Source organism: Lampetra planeri, chromosome 3, assembly GCF_965212315.1.
Source record: "Lampetra planeri chromosome 3, kcLamPlan1.2.h2, whole genome shotgun sequence".
NCBI classification, from domain to species: domain Eukaryota; kingdom Metazoa; phylum Chordata; class Hyperoartia; order Petromyzontiformes; family Petromyzontidae; genus Lampetra; species Lampetra planeri.
The window spans coordinates 11,388,032-11,411,522 of NC_136109.1; the positions used below are offsets into that span (position 1 = coordinate 11,388,032).

General features: G+C 53.7%; 1 protein-coding gene across 1 annotated transcript in view; it reads right to left on the reverse strand.

Moving 5' to 3' along the window:
* Positions 1 to 23,491, reverse strand: part of LOC144734362 (receptor-type tyrosine-protein phosphatase S-like) — a 232,586-nt gene that overhangs the window by 103,233 nt on the left and 105,862 nt on the right. Inside the window, 1 exon segment of the mRNA XM_078616477.1 lies at positions 2,304 to 2,576. Within this exon segment, the coding sequence (XP_078472603.1) occupies positions 2,304 to 2,576 (273 nt within the window).

Consider the following 23,491-nt stretch of genomic DNA (forward strand, 5'->3'; position numbering starts at 1 on the left):
AGGCTTTTGGGTCACGCTCGCCACAAACACGATTCGAACGGCGTCTGAAACGCGACCGCCGTACTCACTCGAGGAAGCCCCGGGGTTTGGAGGGCCCGTTTGGGAGGGAGGGTGCCGCTGAGCCCATCGGACAAAACAAAAAAATTAACCCGTAAAAACAACGTTTTTCTCTCTAAATCCTTTATATGCGGGGCGGCCAGAGTCCTCTCGTCCTCTGGCTTGAGATGGCTGCCACCTATGGGTCAGATGATTGTCTGGCAGCATTAAGCAATTGGTAATTAAATATTTAAATTTTTTCCCCTAAACAGTGTAAAATTTTGGAATTTTTTTTTCACGAAAATTAATTGTCACGCACAACGAGTCTGTGTGGAAAATGTCAGCTCGATTGGATCACGGGAAGTGGGTTAAAAAACGACCGAAAGATTTGCACGGTCGTAAGCAAGCAAGCAAGCACGCAAGCACGCAAGCAAGCGAACTTAATATAAAGGATTTAAAAAAAACGCCGCCACCGCCGTTGACGACGAGAGACATCCGCGTGTCCGCCCGCGCGTTCATCGCCCACACGCTGCCGCCCGCATGGCCCCACCGGCCCACAGAGGTCGCAAACGGGTTTGATTCCTTACCTGTACCTGTACCCGGCCGTACCAGGGTAGCAAATGGGTACCCGTACCTGGCCGGGTACTGGTAGCCGTTCCCTACCCGTACCCGTACCCTACCCGAAATGAGTGACAAACGGTGACTCACCAGTGACTCATGGCCTACCCGTACCCGTACCCGGCCGCACCAGGGTCGCAAACGGGTACCCGTACCGGGCCGGGTACTGGTACCCGTTCCCTACCCGTACCCTACCCGAAATGAGTGAAATTACTGACAAACGGGTACTCTGTCTCCTCGACAGACCTGTTCTCCACCTGAGGACGGATGCTTGCGTTGTAGCCGAAACGTCGTGAGAATTATTATTGTTTTATTTTTATTATTTTATTATTTCCATTCTACGTGACTTTACCGAAAGAACCAAGAAGAAGAGGGTTACTCACCAGTGACTCACGGCCTACCCGTACCCGGCCGCACCAGGGTCGCAAACGGGTACCCGTACCCGTACCTGGCCGGGTACGGGTAGCCGGGTATCGGGTAGGGTACGGGTATCGGGTACCCGATTGCGACCCTGGTGCGGCCGGGTACGGGATACGGGTAAGGAATCAAAACCCGTTTGCGACCTCTGCCACCCACCCACTGACCGACCAAACCCACCCACTTACCGACCCAACCAATGGACCGACCCACCCACCAAACCCACCCACCCACCTCACCGACGGACCGACCCACCCAACCCACCCACCACCGCCACCACCCCACAGCAATCTCCACCGAACGTCCGCAAGCGTTTATATAGAAACAGCCACCCACCAACTCTCCCACCAACCGATGCACCCAACCCACAAACCGACCCACCACACCCACCCACCCGCCCAACCCACCCATCGAATCACCCAACCCACCCAAGCCACCCACCCAACCCACCCACCGACCCACCTAATCCAACGACCCAAACTATCTGACGAACCAACCCACCCACCGACCAACCCAACCCACCCACTTACCGACCCAACCAATCGACTGACCCACCCACCTAACCCACCCACCCACCTCACCGACGGACCGTCCCACCCAACCCACCCACCCGCCACCACCCCACAGCAATCAAAACCTCCGCCTTAGTCGGCAAGCGTTCACAAATATAAAAAATTAACTCGTAAAAAAAAGTTTTTCACTATAAATCCTTTATATGCGTGGCGGCGAGAGTCCTCTCGTCCTCTGGCTTGAGATGGCTGCCACCTATGGGTCAGATGATTGCCTGCCACCATTAAGCAATTGGTAATTAAATATAAAAAAAATTTTCCTAAAATGTTGAAAATTTTGGAAAAAAATTTTCACGAAAATAAATTGTCACGCACAACGAGTCTGTGTGCAAAATGTCAGCTCGATTGGATCACGGGAAGTGGGTTAAAAAACGAAAGATTTGCACGGTCGTAAGCACGCAAGCAAGCAAGTGAACTTAATATAAAGGATTTAATAAAAACCACCCAGAACATCGCCGACGGATTTCAAACCGGAGGACCCGGAGAAAAATCCACGCGACCACCACGGGGAAAGAGAGAGACACACGTCAGGGTCGAGATCGAACCCACGACCTCCTGCGTACCAGGCGAGGTAGTTAACATCTCGCCACGGAGGCGCCCACCCCCCCCACACCCACCCACCCACCACAGCATCACCTTTCCCGCGCCCCCACCCCCCCACACCTTTGACGCTGATCTGAGCGGTGGCCTCGACGACGCCGAGGGACGAGAGAGCCACGCAGGTGTAGTTGGCGCTCTCGCGAACGTTGCTCAACTCGAGGACGTTGCGAGCGATGGGCATCTCCTCCTCGGGCGTCAGGTCCTCGCCGCCCGACATCCACTTGACGTAGGGCAGCGGCGAGCCCGTGGCGACGCACGTCACGTTCACGCTGGCGCCGGGCATCACCTCCTGGCTTACCGGCGGCGTCGTCAGCCTCGGCGGCACGTGGCGGACTGTGGCGGGGGGGGGGGGGGGGGCGGCGGGGGTTGGGGGGGGGGAAGGGGGATTTCCAGAAACGAAACCAACAAAACAAACAGAAAAACAAAACCAAAGGAAGGATAACGATGATGACGATGATGATGATAATGATGATAACGGGAAGGTGGATTATGACGGAACGGGTTGGTGGTGGTGGTGTGGGGGGGGGGGAAATCAAGAAGAACAAGCAGAGAGAGAGAGACAAAAATAAAAAAACGAGGTGGAAAAAAACGAATGAAAAATTATTCGAATGACGGGAGGAGGAGGAGGAGGAGGAAGGGGGTTGGCAACGGGAATGAGATGGGGGGGGGGGTGTTGTTAATGTTTTGGGGGGGGGGTGGGTCCCGAGGGAGGGGCGTCCGAAGTGGGGTGGGGGGGGCAGAGGGGGGGTTGAGGGGGGGTTCGGTGAAGTGGGGGGGGGGATTCATGCTTTGTAGAAGGAGGGGGGGGTTGATCGTTACGCGAGCGGTGAATTCATGAAGAGGAGAGAGAGAGCGAGCGAGTGAGTGGAGATGAAAACAAAAGACGACAGGACGGACGGACGGACGGACCGAACACGATGGCAACAACACAAAAATAAACCAGAACCGTGAAAATAACCGCAGCAGAATACAGGCACAAGCCAGCCAAACAGATACTCTTGACACCGTTCCATTACAAACTGGGTTTGTTTTTAGTTTCTAGTTTGTTTTTCCAGCCATAAAAGATTCGTCGTTAAGTAAAAACAATTGTTTTGTCGTTCTGTTAAATTATTACAATTACAGGGACTCCTCCACTTACGAACGAGCTAGGTTCCAGAGGCGTCTGTGCGTAAGTCGATGCGTTCTCAAGTCCAAAACGTTTACTGCCTGTCGATTCGAAACGCGTCGCGCGGCGGGGGAATGAACGGCTTTGCGAGTTGCACAATCGACTCGCGGACGCAGACGCCACCACCAACTTACGACCTACGGATCGGGTTTGTCCGTAACTCTGAAAGTTCGTCGGCCGTACGCTCGTACGTGGAGGAGCCCCCACCCCCCCCCCGTCCCTTACCGCATTGAGATTAGGTCGGTCTGCTGTCACCTATCTCTGCGCCGTGCTCTCGAAAAATGAATGGGGTTTGGGCGAGGCGCGCTAAAGTGGAACCTTCTATTAACACTTCGCCCCCCTGATTTGTTTTGATCGAGACCGGCATTTAAAACGGATGGCAGGTGGGGGGGGAGGGTAGGGATGGGTATAGTGCAGGGGGTGGTGGTGGGGAAGGGGGCGTTAGCAATTTACCGGCAAAAACATTTTGACATTTCGATGGATGCGAATTGGCGGCGGTGGTTGGTGGCGGGTGAGTGGGTGGGTGGGTCGGGGTTAGGGTTTGAAAAGATGTTTTAAAAAATCATAACAATAATTTCATGGATATATATGACACGGAGCGCGCATATATACGTGTGTGTGTAACGCTAACTGCCGCCGCTAAAAACCTGAACCTTGGTTTTAAAGAATAACAAAAAACCAAAGACGACCCACAGTCAAAGTGGCGTGGAAGGAGGTTAGGGGGCGAGGCGAGGCGAGGCGGCGGGGGGGGGGGCAGGAAAGAAAACTTAAACTAAAGAAATAAAGAATCGTTTTTACACGACACACTTCGTGGGGGTAAAAGAACGGCACCACGTGGACATACAGTGGAACCCTTCGAATGCCGTGAGGTCCGGAACAATGCCCGATGGGTGATGATTTTTAGTTTTTGTTGTTATTTTCTAACCCCCCCCCCCCCCACCGCGTTTTGCGCCCACCACCACCACCACCACCACCCGCGGATTTTAACCACGCCGGGTGGGGAGGGGGGGGGGCGCTAGCCGGGGCCGGTCGGGACCAGTTGGGACCAGTTCGAACCAGCCAGGACCAGCCAGCACCAGCCGGGGCTAACCGGGCAAATTTGGACATTGCCACTGCATGGGCCCCCCCCCCACCCCATCCCCGTGCCCCCCTCCATCTCCACCCCCCTCATCCCACCCCCTCCAACCCGTCCTGGCGCCCGCGTGAGAAACGTGGTTACTAAGCCGACCGAGTTTTCTGTTTGCCGGACCCGGCTTCGCTCAGCGGACTTGTGAATTTCCGGCGCGACACTGAGCGGGTTCCATTGTATGCGTCGTAAACAGTCATCCGAGGAAACAACAGGTTTGGGGAGGGGGGCGCGCGGGGGGAGGGGGGGGGGTAGGGAGGGGGGGGGGCACGGGGAGGGAGGGGGGGCTCGTGGGAGGGGGGGGGGCAGTGGGGGGGAGTTTGCCCCGCGTGCATGCGTAATAGTTCCGTGCACCCCAGGATGCCAACGCGTCATCTTGCGCGGCGGCCTCGTCCGCCAAAGGAACGGCGAGCGTCCGTCGAGAGAGAGAGAGCTGTTGGTTGTTTTTTTGTTTGCACTTAGTTTGTTGTTGTTGTTGTTGTGGCGGCTGTTCCGCCACCGCCACCGCCGCCTCCCCACGTGCGTACGGTGCGAAAGAAGTTCAACGTACGCACGTTACGAGCAGTTCAAGATCACCGCCGCCGCTGCCGCCGCTGCCACTACAGCCGCTTCCCCCCCCCCCCGCCGCCTCTCCCTTGCCACCAAGCCGAGGCGGACCTATCGGCAACTTTCTGCGCCCGAAAAATGTACCGGCAAGAAGCCCCACTACCACCAACACCGCCACCGCCACCGCCACCAACACCGCCACCACCGCCGCCGCCTCTGCGTCGAAGTCGTCTACGGCGGCGGCGTCGGCAGCGGCGTCGGTGGCGCTTCTGTTCCAAGAGCCGCTCTTTGCCCGAGTCCCTCTCGGCTATCGCGGTGACAGCGGCTATCGCGATGACGGCGGCTGCGGTGACGGCGGCAGACTCGGGCTGAACGATTTGGGGAAAATGTCTAATTGAGATTTTTCTGACAGATATTGCGATTTGCGATTAAAATTGTTGAAGTCGAGCTTCAGTTCAATATTCACCGTGTAGTAGATTTTTAAACACGTGATGATGGAGCGTTACCGCGTGATATCATCAAAATATGAACTGCTCAAAATATTCGAATGCAAGGATGAGAACTTAAAAGATACGAATTGCTTCCAACATGCATTTATTAAAATGTTTCAATCGAAAGAGAACGATCAAACATGGAACAATTGGCTAAGTTAAATAAATAAGGTTAAAACAATAAAACAATTCCGATGAGAAACTAACAGGGACTTTTTTGAAATCGACAAAAAATCGCAGCCTCTGCGACGTGCTCATCGCATTGCTTCAAATTTCGATTCATCGATTTCAAATCGATTCATCGTTCAGCCCGATCAGCAGCAGCAGCGGCGGCGGCGGTGGCGGCGACGCTTTAACTTGAGCTCTCTGGGACGAATCCGCGTGGGGCCGGCACCATACACATGCTCCCAAGAGGGAGGCACATATTCTGCGACTGTGGGAGGGGGCGGGGGGGTGTTCGTTTGTTTGCGAACCATGGTGGGGTGGGGGAAACCTGCAGCCCAAGGTGACCCGGGTTTCCATTTGCCGTAGCTGTGCACGTGCACGCACGCGCGTGCAGGTGAGTGCGAGTGTGTACGTGAGTGTGTGCGTGAGTGTGTGAGTGTGAGCGTGTACGTGAGTGTGTGTGTGTGTACGTGAGTGTGTGCGTGAGTGTGTGTGTGTGTACGTGAGTGTGTGCGTGAGTGTGTGTGTGTTTGTGTGTGCGCGTGTACATGTGTGCGCGTGTACGTGAGTGTGTGTGTGCGCGTGTACGTGAGTGTTTGTGTGTGTGCGTGAGTGTGTGCGTGAGTGTGTGAGTGTGTGTGTGCGTGAGTGTGTGTGTGTGTACGTGAGTGTGTGTGTGCGTGTACGTGAGTGTGTGTGTGCGTGAGTGTGTGTGTGTGTACGTGAGTGTGTGTGTGCGTGTACGTGAGTGTGTGTGCGCGTGTACGTGAGTGTGTGTGTGTGCGTGAGTGTGTGTGTGTGTGTACGTGAGTGTGTGTGTGCGTGTACGTGAGTGTGTGTGCACGTGTACGTGAGTGTGTGTGTGTGCGTAAGTGTGTGTGTGTGTGTACGTGAGTGTGTGTGTGCGTGTACGTGAGTGTGTGTGCACGTGTACGTGAGTGTGTGTGTGTGCGTGAGTGTGTGCGCGTGTACGTGAGTGTGTGTGTGTGCGTGAGTGTGTGCGCGTGTACGTGAGTGTGTGTGTGTACGTGAGTGTGAGTGTGTGTGTACGTGAGTGTGAGTGCGCGTGCACGTGAGTGTGTGTGTACGTGAGTGTGTGTGTGCACGTGAGTGTGTGTGTGTGTACGTGAGTGTGTGTGTGTGTACGTGAGTGTGTGTGTGTACGTGAGTGTGAGTGTACGTGAGTGTGAGTGTGTACGTGAGTGTGTGTGTGTACGTGAGTGTGAGTGTGTACGTGAGTGTGAGTGTGTACGTGAGTGTGTGTGTGTACGTGAGTGTGTACGTGAGTGTGTGAGTGTGAGTGTGTACGTGAGTGTGTGCGTGAGTGTGTGTACGTGAGTGTGTGTGTGTACGTGAGTGTGAGTGTACGTGAGTGTGAGTGTGTACGTGAGTGTGTGCGTGAGTGTGTGAGTGTGAGTGTGTACGTGAGTGTGTGTGTACGTGAGTGTGTGTGTGTTTGTGTGTGTGCGTGTACGTGAGTGTGTGTGTGCGTGTACGTGTGTGTGTGTGCGCGTGTACGTGAGTGTGTACGTGAGTGTGTGCGTGAGTGTGTGTGAGTATGTACGTGAGTGTGTGTGTGTGCGCGTGTACGTGTGTGTGTACGTGATTGTGTGTGTGTGTGCGTGTGTACGTGAGTGGTGTGCGTGTACGTGAGTGTGCGTGTGTGTGCGTGTGTACGTGAGTGTGTGTGTGCGTGTACGTGAGTGTGAGTGTGTACGTGAGTGTGTGTGTGCGCGTGTACGTGAGTGTGTGCGTGAGTGTGTGCGTGAGTGTGTGTGTGCGCGTGTACGTGAGTGTGTGTGTGTACGTGAGTGTGTGTGCGCGTGTACGTGAGTGTGTGTGTGCGTGAGTGTGTGTGCGTGTACGTGAGTGTGTGTGCGTGTGTACGTGAGTGTGTGTGTGTACGTGAGTGTGTGTGCGTGTGTACGTGAGTGTGTGTGTGTACGTGAGTGTGTGTGCGCGTGTACGTGAGTGTGTGTGTGTGCGTAAGTGTGTGTGTGTGTACGTGAGTGTGTGTGTGTGTACGTGAGTGTGTGTGTGCGTGTACGTGAGTGTGTGTGCGTGTGTACGTGAGTGTGTGTGTGTGCGTAAGTGTGTGTGTGTGTACGTGAGTGTGTGTGTGTGCGTAAGTGTGTGTGTGTGTACGTGAGTGTGTGTGCGTGTACGTGAGTGTGTGTGCGTGTGTACGTAAGTGTGTGTGTGTACGTGAGTGTGTGTGTGTGTGTACGTGAGTGTGTGTGTGTGTGTGCGTGAGTGTGTGTGCGTGTACGTGAGTGTGTGCGTGTGTACGTGAGTGTGTGTGTGTACGTGAGTGTGTGTGCGTGTGTACGTGAGTGTGTGGTGTGTGCGTAAGTGTGTGTGTGTGTACGTGAGTGTGTGTGTGTGTACGTGAGTGTGTGTGTGCGTGTACGTGAGTGTGTGTGCGTGTGTACGTGAGTGTGTGTGTGTACGTGAGTGTGTGTGTGTGTGTACGTGAGTGTGTGTGTGTGTGTACGTGAGTGTGTGTGTGTGTACGTGAGTGTGTGTGTGCGTGTACGTGAGTGTGTGTGTGTGCGTGTGTATGTGAGTGGGTGTGTGTGCCGTGCCGGCCTTCGGAGGTGCTACTCGCGAATAACAGCACTTGCCCCGACAGTCTGTTAGAGGCTACACGGGGGATCTTTGCCTTTGAACTCTCCGGCAGAGGTTAGCGCTGCGCTACGAACCCGGCGAACCCGGGATCGATTCCCGCTCACGGCCAACACCCGTGACGACGATATGAACTGGTCCTGGGCCTCCCCTAGGTCGACTCGGCATCAAATGAGCACCTGGTGCGGGTGTGTGCTAAACATCGCCTCTGGGGAGACAAAGGCGGTCGGGCGTGTTTGATGGCCACCCACCCGCCCCACCCCATCGCGTGCCGTGCCGGCCTTCGTAGGCACTTGCCCCAACAGTTTGCTAGAGGCTACACGGGGCATCTTTGCCTTTGCACGAGCCGTGCCTCCCGCAATGGCGACCAGGACCACCTTGGGCTTGCTGTTCGTGGCCATGGGGTAGAGACGGCGTCGCGAATATGTCGGGGTCGAGGGGGTCAAGGTGAGGGGCTGAGGGGGGGGGGGGGGTCAGGGCAAGGAGGGGTGGAGGGGAGGGGGGCATCCACCAGACTCGGCATGCAACTCATGGGGACGGTGCATCTGGCATGCCGGCAAAGAACCGCACGCACACACGCTGGCAGGCACACTCACGCTGACTGGCACACTCATCACGCTGGCACACTCACGCTGGCAGGCACACTCACGCTGGCTGGCACACTCACGCTGGCTGGCACACTCATCACGATGGCTGGTACACGCTGACTGGTACACTCACGCTGGCTGGCACACTCATCACGATGGCACACTCACGCTGGCTGGCACACTCATCACGCTGGCTGGCACACTCACGCTGGCACACTCATCACGCTGGCTGGCACACTCACGCTGGCTGGCACACTCACGCTGGCTGGCACACTCATCACGCTGGCTGGCACACTCACGCTGGCACACTCACGCTGGCTGGCACACTCACGCTGGCTGGCACACTCACGCTGGCTGGCACACTCATCACGCTGGCTGGCACACTCACGCTGGCTGGCACACTCACGCTGGCACACTCACGCTGGCTGGCACACTCATCACGCTGGCTGGCACACTCACGCTGGCACACTCACGCTGGCTGGCACACTCATCACGCTGGCTGGCACACTCACGCTGGTTGGCACACTCATCATGCTGGCTGGCACACTCACGCTGGCTGGCACACTCACGCTGGCTGGCACACTCATCACGCTGGCTGGCACACTCATCACGCTGGCTGGCACACTCACGCTGGCACACTCATCACGCTGGCTGGCACACTCACGCTGGCTGGCACACTCACGCTGGCTGGCACACTCACGCTGGCTGGCACACTCACGCTGGCTGGCACACTCACGCTGGCTGGCACACTCACGCTGGCACACTCACGCTGGCTGGCACACTCATCACGCTGGCTGGCACACTCACGCTGGCACACTCACGCTGGCTGGCACACTCATCACGCTGGCTGGCACACTCACGCTGGCACACTCACGCTGGCTGGCACACTCATCACGCTGGCTGGCACACTCACGCTGGCTGGCACACTCACGCTGGCTGGCACACTCACGCTGGTTGGCACACTCATCATGCTGCCTGTCACACTCACGCTGGCTGGCACACTCACGCTGGCTGGCACACTCACGCTGGCTGGCACACTCACGCTGGTTGGCACACTCATCATGCTGCCTGTCACACTCACGCTGGCTGGCACACTCATCACGCTGGCTGGCACACTCATCACGCTGGCTGGCACACTCACGCTGGCACACTCACGCTGGCTGGCACACTCATCACGCTGGCTGGCACACTCACGCTGGCAGGCACACTCACGCTGGCACACTCACGCTGGTTGGCACACTCATCACGCTGGCTGGCACACTCACGCTGGCTGGCACACTCACGCTGGCTGGCACACTCACGCTGGCTGGCACACTCACGCTGGTTGGCACACTCATCATGCTGGCTAGCACACGCTGCCTGGCACACGCTGGCACACTCGCTGCCTGTCACACTCACGCTGGCAGGCACACTCACGCTGGCTGGCACACTCACGCTGGAACACTCACGCTGTCACACTCACGCTGCCTGGCACACTCACACTGGTTGGCACACGCTGACTGGCACACTCATCATGCTGGCTGGCACACGCACGCTGGCTGGCACACTCACGCTGGAACACTCACGCTGTCACACTCACTCTGGCTGTCACACTCACTCTGGCTGTCACACTCACTCTGGCTGGCACACTCTGGCTGGCACACTCATCACGCTGGCTGGCACATGCACGATGGCTGGCACACTCACGCTGGAACACTCACGCTGTCACACTCACGCTGGCTGGCACACTCATGCTGGCACACTCATCAGGCTGACTGGCACACTCACGCTGGCACACTCACGCTGGCTGTCACACGCTGACTGCCACACTCTGCCTGACACACTCACGCTGGCTGTCACACGCTGACTGCCACACTCTGCCTGACACACTCACGCTGGCTGTCACACGCTGACTGCCACACTCTGCCTGACACACTCACGCTGGCTGGCACACTCACGCTGGCTGCCACACTCTGCCTGACACACTCACGCTGGCTGTCACACGCTGACTGCCACACTCTGCCTGCCACACTCACGCTGGCTGGCACACGCTGACTGCCACACTCTGCCTGACACACTCACGCTGGCTGTCACACGCTGACTGCCACACTCTGCCTGACACACTCACGCTGGCTGGCACACGCTGGCTGCCACACGCGACACAAGGGCAATGCGGGGGCGGGTAGGCGGAAGGCATGTGCCAGTCGCGCATTGCCAAGGGATGCCTTGGACTCCACTTTCAATCGGGAAGAGAGAGCGAGTCACGAACGGCGTGTTTCTCAACATCCGAAGCCGTGATTTTTTTTCTCCCGACGGCCCACAGGGACCCGTGTGGACAGCTTAGCGAGAACCGAACGTGCAGAGCACACGGAACAAAAATGAAACGAATAACAAAACTCATAAGACGAATCATAATGAGGAGGAGAGGAATGCGAATACGGGATTCGCTGCTGCCATCTGCGAAAGGGGGCGGTGGGCGGCCTGGCAGCGTGGGGGAATTAGCGCTTGCATTCAAAGTGGAGTTTGTGACATCGCTTGGGCACTCGCTAGCCCACACACACACACTGCCCATACACACACACTCACTAGTCCATACACACACACACGCTCACTCACTAGCCCATAGACATGCTCGCTAGCCCACACACACACTGCCCACACACACACACGCTCACTCACTAGCCCATAGACATGCTCGCTAGCCCACACACACACCCTGCCCATACACACACTAGCCCACACACACACACACTGCCCATACACACACACACGCTCACTCACTAGCCCATAGACATGCTCGCTAGCCCACACACACACACACTGCCCATACACACACACACGCTCACTCACTAGCCCATAGACATTCTCGCTAGCCCACACACACACACTGCCCATACACACACACGCTCACTCACCCGCACACTGACCATACACACACACACGCTCACTCACTAGCCCATAGACATGCTCGCTAGCCCACACACACACACACTGCCCATACACACACACACGCTCACTCACTAGCCCATAGACATGCTCGCTAGCCCACACACACACCCTGCCCATACACACACTAGCCCACACACACACACACTGCCCATACACACACACACGCTCACTCACTAGCCCATAGACATGCTCGCTAGCCCACACACACACACACTGCCCATACACACACACACGCTCACTCACTAGCCCATAGACATTCTCGCTAGCCCACACACACACACTGCCCATACACACACACGCTCACTCACCCGCACACTGACCATACACACACACACGCTCACTCACTAGCCCATAGACATGCTCGCTAGCCCACACACACACACACTGCCCATACACACACACACGCTCACTCACTAGCCCATAGACATTCTCGCTAGCCCACACACACACACTGCCCATACACACACACGCTCACTCACCCACACACTGACCATACACACACACACGCTCACTCACTAGCCCATAGACATGCTCACTGGCCCACACACACACACTGCCCATACACACACACACGCTCACTCACTAGCCCATAGACATTCTCGCTAGCCCACACACACACACTGCCCATACACACACACGCTCACTCACCCGCACACTGACCATACACACACACACGCTCACTCACTAGCCCATAGACATGCTCACTGGCCCACACACACACTGCCCATACACACACACACTAGCTCACACACACACTGCCCATACACACACACATGGAGACACGCGCACGGAGCCTTGAACTCGTTCGTGCGACAACGAAGCTCGGGGTCAAATTAATTTCTAAATTTCTAAATTAATTTTATCGCATCACTCGCCCGCAATTGTGCCGTTAAAATAAAAAAAAATCCCAAACGACTTGAAAAAAACCAAATCTATTCTATTACCGTATACCTGCTTCAAAACGAAATCGACTTCATGAAGGAGCATCCTAGATTGCGCTAGAATTATAAATATCGCAGGATATGATCCGCGCTCAACGGAAATGGACTGAATCAGACTGCCTGTTTTGTTCAGAGTTTCGCTGGAGGGAGGGAGTGTGGGGTGGAGAGGGTCAGAGGAAAAGGTTGCGAAGTTTGAATGGAATGGCTAGGAGATGTTAACTACCTCGCCTGGTATACAGGAGGTCGTGGGTTCGATCCTGACCCCTGACAATGCCTGCTGCTGTATATTGGGAGTCTGCGTGTCTCTCTCTTTCTCATCATCATCATCACGGTGGCTAGGAGATGTTAACTACTTCGCCTGGTGTACAGGAGGTCGTGGATTCGATCCCGACCCCTGACGATGCTTGCTGTTGTATATTTGGAGTTTGCGTGACTCTCTCTCCCATTATCACGGTGGCTAAGAGATGTTAACTACCTCGCCTGATATACGGGAGGTCGTGGGTTCGATCCCGACCCTGACGATGCCTGCTGCAGTATATTTGGAGTCTGCGTGTCTCTCTCTCTCATAATCATCACGGTGGCTAGGAGATGTTGACTACCTCGCCTGGTGTACAGGAGGTCGTGGGCTCGGCCCTGACCCCGACGCTTGCTGCTGTATATTTGGAATTTGCGGTGTCTCTCTCTCTCCCCGTGGTCGCGTGGATTTTTCTCCGGGTCCTCCGGTATTACCCTCCACATTTAGAATCAACGTCACGCGTTTAGAGTGAGAGTACATTTTTGCATGTTGATAAGCAACTTCGTTGAGCTTTCATTTGTGGCCAGGTTGTCTCTGAAAAATAGCTACGATATAGCTCAGTGGGCCTTAATTAATCAAATAAAAATAGTTTAGTTTTGAATAGTTTTAGTATGTTGAACTTCTTTCGCACCGTACGTAGCCAGGTGCGAGGGGAAGGACACCAAACTCTGGGAATCTGTGAGTCTATGGGTCTCTGTGTGAGTCTATGGGTCTCTGCTGTGTGAGTCTATGGGTCTCTGTGTGAGTCTATGGGTGTCTATGTGAGTCTATGAGTCTCTGTGTGAGTCTATGGGTCTCTGCATGAGTCTATGGGTCTCTGTGTGAGTCTATGGGACTCTATGTGAGTCTATGGGTCTCTGCATGAGTCTACGGGTCTCTGCATGAGTCTATGGGTCTCTGTGCATCGCCAACGGTGCTAATCGGAGGTGCGGGGAGGAGGGGAGTACAAACTAAACACACAAAAGCGGTTAGAAAGAAAGAAAAAATTCAATCTAGATTTAAAAGTGCATCGTACAGCTCCCAGTGGCTCTTTCTTTCTAACATCGGAAGCAAGAGCGTTCCGGACGGCCACAGAAGCACATCTGAACGGGCGGTGCGGTGAGCGGAATGTCACCGTGCAGAGCTGGCGGACCTGCTGTAAAATCTCTCAGCACCACACCCATCAACACCACATCACCCTCGCCACCCGGGGGGGGGGGGGGGGGATACGGCCAATTAGACTGTGTAACAAAATTTTGTTTTGTTCCTGGCTAGTAAGTGTTATTTCCTAATTGCTTATGCCTCAAAAGTACAGAACATGGCTATTGTTCCCCACAAACTTTGCTTTTGTGACCAGGACATTGACATTTCGAAATGTAGCTATTTTAAATGAGAAAACGTGGTGCGCATTTGCGTCATTCCTTCACGTAAAGTCCTGGTCACAAAAGCAAAGTTTGTGGGCAATAATAGACATTTTCTATACTTTTAACGCAATGAGCAATACAAAAAATAACACTTCCTACCCAGGAACAAAAATCGTGTTACACCGTGTTATATTATTACCACGACAAAGATCCCCCCCCCCCCCCCCCCCCGTATAGCCGGTAACAGATTTAGCAGAGCCAGCGCTGTTGAGCCTGTGAAGACCGGCACGGCACGCAAAGGCGATGGTGTGGCCTGACAAATCACGCGGGCAGCCGTAGAAGTGGCGATGTTGACCACGCGCCACCGCACCAGGCACTCGTTTAAGGCCGAGTCGCCCTAGGGGAGGCCCAGGTACCGGTTCAGACAATCGTCACCGGTGGTGTTGGCCGCGAGCGGGAATCGAACTCGGGTCGCCGGGTTCGTAGCGCAGCGTGGCGCTAACCGCCACTCTCTCTCAGCACACTATACATTGCACACACGTACACCACATGTGACTGTCACACACCAGCACTCACTCTAACACTCACACGCATTTACACACACACACACAACAGCGCTCGAACACTCACACACACTATCACGCAATAGACCACACACACCAGCACTCACGCTAACACTCACACGCCACTAAAGCGCTACTCACACCAACACATCTCACTCTCTCTCACACACACACACCAACACTGAATAAAACACACACACCCCAGAACTCACTCTAACACACTCACACACCACTAAAGCGCCACTCACTCACACCAACACATCTCTCTCACACACACACCCCTAACATGCACACATCAGCACACACACACCAGCACACGCACACACACCCCAGCACACACACACACCCCAGCACACACACACACACCACTAAAGCGCTACTCACTCACACCAACACATCTCTCTCACACACACACACCCCTAACATACACACATCAGCACACACACACACCAGCACACGCACACACACACCAGCACACGCACACACACACACCCCAGCACACACACACACCACTAAAGCGCTACTCACTCCCACCAACACATCTCTCTCACACACACACACCCCTAACATCCACACATCAGCACACACACACCAGCACACGCACACACAACCCAGCACACGCACACACACACCAGCACACGCACACACACACACCCCAGCACACACACACACCACTAAAGTGCTACTCACTCACACCAACACATCTCTCTCACACACACACACCCGTAACATCCACACATCAGCACACACACACCAGCACACGCACACACACACCAGCACACGCACACACACACACCCCAGCACACACACACACCACTAAAGCGCTACTCACTCCCACCAACACATCTCTCTCACACACACACACCCCTAACACCAGCACACGCACACACACACCAGCACACGCACACACACACACCCCAGCACACACACACACCACTAAAGCGCTACTCACTCACACCAACACATCTCACACACACACACACACACCCCTAACATCCACACACCAGCACACACACACCAGCACACGCACACACACACCAGCACACACACACACACACCCCAGCACACACACACACCACTAAAGCGCTACTCACTCACACCAACACATCTCACACACACACACACCCCTAACATCCACACACCAGCACACACACAACGAAGCACACGCACACACAACCCAGCACACACAACTCAGCACACGCACACACACACAACCCAGCACACACACCCAACCCAGCACACGCACACACACACAACCCAGCACACACACACACAACCCAGCACACGCACACACACACAACCCAGCACACGCATACACACACACACAACCCAGCACACACACACACCAGCACACACACACACCAACACACACACACACCAGCACACACACACACAACCCAGCACACACACACACCAGCACACACACACAACCCAGCACACGTACACACACACACACAACCCAGCACACGCACACACACAACCCAGCACACACACACACACCAGCACACACACACAACCCAGCACACACACACACACAACCCAGCACACGCACGCGCGCGCAAGGATGACTTTCCCGCACAATCCCTGACGGCGGACATCTCAAAAGAACCACGGGAAGAGTGTGGTGGGGAGGAGGGGCGGTTGGGGAAGACATCACGGGCACCAGGGTTAGGTAAGAGAGGTCTAAGGTAGGTAGGTAGGTGGGACGAACGCACGTTTGGGGGAGGGGGTGGGGAGAGGGTGGGGAGAGGGTAGGGGAAGGACACGCGCGCGCGCCCTCGCTTGCGCACACACACGCACGCGCGCGCGCGCACGAAAACAAGTAAACAAACACAAGGAGCACAAGGACAACAAACGGGAGGAGACGGACACGAACCCCCCCCACCACCACCACACACGCACACGCGCGCCGCACCGCACGGGAGGAGAGAAATAAGAGTTGCAGGGTAAGGAAGGGACGAGGAGGAGGTGGTGGAGCAGGAGGAGGAGGTGGTTGGTGGTGGTGGTGGTGGCTGTCAGGTCCGGGATCACCGTTGCAAGAAAGAAAATCGATGTATGCAAAAGAAAAACATGTGCGTGCCACAACAATATGCGAGCCGCGCTCAGGGTCGCGGGCAAGGCGGGCGCGGGGGTGAGTTGGTGGGTGGAGCGGGCGTGCGGGCACGGGTGGAGCAGGCCGGCACGGGTGGGGTGGGGGGGGTGGATGGAGCAGGCGGGCACGGCTGGGTGGGTAGGTGGGGGTGATGGGGGGGGGACGATGGTTAAATGAGAGAGAGATATAAATGTGTAGAAAAAAAAGCAAAGAAAATAATACCCAAAAATTGTTTGGTTTTTTTTTTTTGGTGACGATCAAACAACGAAAAATTATTCTTAACGGGTACGTAAGTCTAATAAATAGCGAGGCTTGCCTGCCTGCCTGCCCCCCCCCCCTCCACCAACCAACATACCCCCCCCCCCTATTGCGGACGGGAGGGAGGGAGAGCGTTCGGACTCGGGATAAGTAGCGGCAGCGGCGATCTTCCGGGGTTCTGGAAAATGGGGAGAGGGTCTGAGAATTATCGACCGCTGATTTGATTTCTTCTCTTTATCAGCAGGTGGGGGAGGTGGGAATTGAAAGAGGGAGGGAGGGAGGGGGGGCGCTGGAGGAAGGGGGGTGAGGAGGAGGAGGAGGAGGGGTCGAGGGGATGTGCGCGCGTTGGGAAGTTGGGAAGCGTTCGTGCCACCCAGAATGGGGTGGTGGTGGTGGGTGGTGGTGGGTGGTGGTGGGATGGGTGGCATAGAGGAGGAGAAGACCGGCACAGAGACACGAGGAATGACGGGAGTCACGGAGGGTGGGCGGGGAGACCCCAGGCAGTGAGACCCCCTAGAGACCCCCTAGCAGGTAGACCCCCTGCCAGGTTATACCCCAGGCAGGGAGACCCCCTAGAGACCCCCTAGCAGGGGACACGGACCCCTCAGCTGTCTGGCTGGCTAGGGAGGGTCAAGGCGGGTTGTGGAGGATGGGGGGCGACGCGTGGGTCTACCACGGGGTTTTGTGGTGGTGGTGGTGGTGGTGGTTGTTGGTGGTGGTTGTGGTGGTTGGTGGTGGTGGGGAGCGGTACTGCAGCGGTTAGCGCTGCACTGCGCTACGAAGCCGGCGAGCCGAGTTCGACTCACGCTCACGGCCAAACACCGGTGGCGATTATCTGAACCGGTACTGGGCCTCCCCTAGGTCGACTCAGCCTCAAATGAGTCCCCTGGGGTGGCGCGTAGTAAACATCGCCACTGGGCGAGACAAAGGCGGTCGCGGCGTGGTGCTGGCCACCCCACCCACTCGTGTGCCGCGCCGGCCTTCAAAGGTGCTGCTCGCTAACAGCACTTGCCCCAACAGTCTGTGAAGGCTACACGGGGGATCTTTGTCTTTGGTGGTTGTGGTCCAGGAGGAGGAGGAGGCCGCCGCCTGCCGTAGAACCCACGGCTGACGGGGCGATATCACGCCGCGTCTTATCCTTCCGGGGCGTTCATCAAATCGCGCAAATGTATTTACGCGATCTAATCCCCCCCCCCACCCAAAAAAAAATAGTATCCATTATGGATAATATTTGGTTGCGAAAGGCTGCCACGTGTTAAAACTGACGTTCAGCAAAACCTGCAACTAATAACGACGTTTCGGGGTTTTTTTTTTTTGTCCAGGTGAGATTCATGACTCGGATATCGGAATTCGAAATGTTTTTTTTGTTTTTACGCCGTAGTCATCTATATAAAAAGCTCTTTCTCTTTCTGTGTTCGCACATATGTCCAGCAGTACCCCATCACCCCTATCCACCCCTATCCCACCCAGCCCAGAGGAAAACCTCTGCTCGGACAAAATATCCCGATTTTGACTTCGAACGACTCTGTGCGAGTGAGAGAGAGGGAGGGAAAGGGAGGGACAGAGGGAGAGAGTGAGAGAGAGAGAGAGAGGAAGGGAGTTGTCGTCGTAAAAGAATTACATAGAAAACACGGGGAACATAGACAGAGTAGGGAGACAGGGGGTAGAGAGAGAGGGGGTAGAGAGAGGGGGTAGAGAGAGAGAGGGGGGTAGAGAGAGGGGGTAGAGAGAGAGAGGGGGGTAGAGAGAGGGGGGGTAGAGAGAGGGGGTAGAGAGATAGAGGGGGGTAGAGAGAGGGGGGTAGAGAGATAGAGGGGGGTAGAGAGAGAGGGGGTAGAGAGAGGGGGTAGAGAGATAGAGGGGGGTAGAGAGAGGGGGTAGAGAGAGAGGGGGGTAGAGAGAGGGGGTAGAGAGAGAGGGGGATAGAGAGAGGGGGTAGAGAGAGGGGGGTAGAGAGAGGGGGTAGAGAGAGGGGGTAGAGAGAGAGAGGGGGGTAGAGAGAGGGGGGTAGAGAGAGAGAGGGGGGTAGAGAGAGAGGGGGTAGAGAGAGAGGGGGGGATAGAGAGAGAGGGTAGAGAGAGTGAGCGAGAGAGTGAGCGAGAGGTGGGGGTTTACATAAAGCAAAGTTGTTATTATTAAAAAAAAAATTACGAAATGATGAACGAAGCAAAGTGCCGACTACACCGAGCATCTTCTTGTTTCCTCTGATCGTAACAAAAAGAGAGAGATTGAGAGAGTGAGGGAGGGAGAAAATAAGAGAGTGAGAGAGACAGAAGCAGAGTGAGAGAGTGAGTGAGATAGACAAAAAAAAACCCCGCGCAAGATGTGTCGCTATCGTCCGCAGACGCACCGACGGTAGAATAATCCCTGCCGGGCGATGTCGGGGGGGTGGGAGCGAGCCGGGCCCAGTCTGTCGATGACGACAAAGCCACCACCCCCTAGCCCCCTCCTCGCCCCCCCGCAACCTCGTTTAATTAAACCTTGTCCACATCGCTCACAAAACACAAAAATTAAACCGTAGGAGTCACGACCTTGACAGGTAACGCTGGTAAGCCCCCCCCCTGCCCCTCGCCCAGCCTTCCCCCTCCCCCGACACCAACTCCTCACCGATGTAAGAATAGGGGGGGGGGCTCATCGCACCTATGCCTGCAGGGCGTCCCTCCACCACCAGCCCCCCACCCCCAACGCCCCCCCACCCTCTGCTGAGTTTAATAACGCGTGAGTGCCCTGTGGGGTTATACGGCCGGTGAGCTCTCCCCCACCACCACCACCACCTCCTCCTCCCTCCTCCTCCCTCCTCCTCCTCCCCGCTCCTCCTCCTCCACCACCACCACTACCACCACCACAGTTACCGCTGTCTCCTCCTCAACCTCCTCAACCTCCTCCTCCACCACCACCACCAACCACCACCACAGTTATCGCTGTCTCCTCCTCAACCTCCTCCTCCACCACCACCACCACCAACCACCAGTCCGGCACGGGGAGAAAGGGCCGAAGGTTGTCTCTGTTTCTGTGTCTCGTGCGTGTGTGGGAGAGGGGGGGGCAGGAAAGTTGTGGGGGGCAGGGAGGGGGTAGCTGGGGGGGGGGGGGCTCTCGCGACTTGCCAACTACCCCACGACACCAATTGCGGGGGGGGGGGGGCGGTAATTCCTGTTGCAGTCGGGACGATCGAACGATGGTGAAGATTTCGAATGAATTTTAAACAAGTATAACCCGCAAAAACAAAGTTTTTCACTCTAAATCCTTTATATGCGTGGCGGCTAGAGTCCTCTCGTCCTCTGGCTTGAGATGGCTGCCACCTATGGGTCAGATGATTGCATTGCACCATTAAGCAATTGGTAATTAAATATAATATTTTTGTCCTAAAAAGTGTAAAATTTTTGAAAAAACTTTTCGCGAACGTTAATTGTCACGCACAACGAGTCTGTGCGGAAAATGTCAGCTCGATTGGATCACGGGAAGTGGGTTAAAAACGACCGAAAGATTTGCACGGTCCTAAGCAAGCAAGCGAACTTAATATAAAGGATTTAAAAAGGGCGCCGATTCGCTGATGGTTGGAACATCCGCGGTTGGACATTGGCTGCCGTTATTGCGTTGGGAGGATTGATGAACCAGGTGACCTGGGTGGTGGGAGCCAAGCGAATTGCCATCGTGAATCAACGGGGGGGGGGGGGGGGGGGGGGAGTAACCGTTACGTCTATTAGCTGAGAATATAAATATGTAGATCTGTTGAACACGACCAATATCCATAATGGAGGTTTTTCTTTTCGTGGGGGGTTATGGCCAATCCGTTACCAGTCCAGCACACCGGTTGTCAATGTTGTCGTGGGTTTACTCTCCAACACCACACCACCGGTGTAGTGCCGTACTCGTCACACAACCATCACTAATTGGCTGTGCCGGGTGGTGGTGGTGGCGGGTTTGACGACACAACGTTCATATTCACGCGATCTACACCCGAAAAAAACCTCTATTATGGATAGATCTATATAGATTCTATATTTCTAGATTTTATATATATATACAGAGTGGTAGCTCTTGTAATCTCTCATTTACTTGATACAGCTGTCGTGGCTGTGACGGTTCCACCTGAAGACGGAAGCTTGTGTTGCCTCCGAAACGTCGTGATTTTATTTTATTTTACTTTTATTAATTTTAATTTTTTACCTACGTGACTTTACCTAAAAAAACCTAAGAATAAGATTCTATATTTATTAAATCTATAGAATCTATATATCGATTTAAAGCTTTCGTGACTGCAGGGATTCGTATTCTTGGTTATTTCGGTAAAGTCACGTAGAAGGGAAATAATAAAATAATAAGAATTAAACATAATAACAAACGTCGTGAGAATTTTGATGATCTTGAATTGTTATTATTTTATTATTTCCCTTCTATGTGACTTTACCTAAAGAACCAAGAATAAGAATCTATATAGATATTTAATCTATATATAGAATCTATATATAGAATCTATACATAGATATTAAATCTATAGATTATACATCGATATAGGGTCTATAGGTTAGATATATATAGAATCTATATAGATATGGAATCTATGAATATCATCTATATATAATTTATATAAATAATCTATATATAATCGATATGTAGAACCGATATAGATATTGAAGATATATACAGAATCGATATAGATATAGAATCTATATATCGATCCTATACGGTAAAGAGATGGCAATTCTTTCCAGAAAGGTAAAATGGGCTTGAAGTGTTAATCGGCCGGTTACATTTTTTGTGAAACTACATTAATAACACTGGTCAACACACTTTTTCTGGCATAAGGTATTCCATCGGTATTAATGTCATTTTGGGGTGCTGATTCCAAATCTGGCATCAGTTTTTGTCTATCACATCGGGTTTTTGAGATATCAAATATTGCATTTTCAATAAAAACTGCAGAAGAAAAATATTAAATAAATGTGGATATCTACATAAAATTATATTATAAACACACTATCCTAAAAATACAGCACCATATTTTAACACTAAAGCAGTCACTGACTCGCAACAACTTGCAATCATAAGTGACAGAGTTAATTTCGGGTAAAATCAATTAAAATGGGCTATGCCGATAGCATAAAATGAGATGTGATAGAGCAAATCTGAGATCAGATTTGGAATCAGCACCCTGAAATTAGTCTAGAACAGCTGCAAAAGTCCAGGCCAGAATTTTTTTTTTTGTTGACCAGTGTAATGAACATGAAAAATAAAAGTAGATGTTTTACCCTTGCTGCCAATAAAGCAGGAGTTGTTTGTTAAGATGTTCAAACAACCAAATGTATACATCTTCTTGGTTCTTTCGGTAAAGTCACGTAGAATGAAAATAATAAAATAATAAAAATAAAACATAATAAAATAATTCTCACGACGTTTCGGCTACAACGCAAGCAGCCGTCCTCAGGTGGAGAGCAGGTCTGTCGAGAAGACAGCGTTTGACAGACCTGTTCTCCACCTGAGGACGGCTGCTTGCGTTGTGGCCGAAACGTCGTGAGAATTATTTTATTATGTTTTATTTTTATTATTTTATTACTTCCCTTCTACGTGACTTTACCGAAAGAACCAAGAAGATGAATCCCTGCAGTCACGAAAGCTTCAAATCGAAATTTAACCAAATGGAGATAGCTTTATGCAAGGAATCAAGTCCTGCATGAACCACACACAGGACCTGTGGTGGTGAACTTGCCAAAACAAACGCGCTCTGATAACGATACACGAGGCATTGACTTTGAAACTGACTGGCCTACACCAGAGACACAGCAGCAGCAAGCAGCAGCAGCAGCCTTCTTTATGGCCTAAAGCAAGGGGTGGGGAACGTCCGGCCCGCGGGGCCGTATGAGGCCCACGAATTCATTCGGTGTGGCCCTGCCAAGGCAACCGCAGGGTGGGACTCGAAATTCAATAAATCTCGGAGCAAACCTGGCAAAGCAGTTGCGAGTAGCAGCGACATCATCGTATTCTTGGTTCTTTCGGTAAAGTCACGTAGAAGGGAAATAATAAAGTAATAAAAATATAAAACAATAAAATAATACAAATATTCAACGATAAAATTCTCACGACGTTTTGACTGCAACACAAGCAATCATCATTAGGTGTGAAATCCAC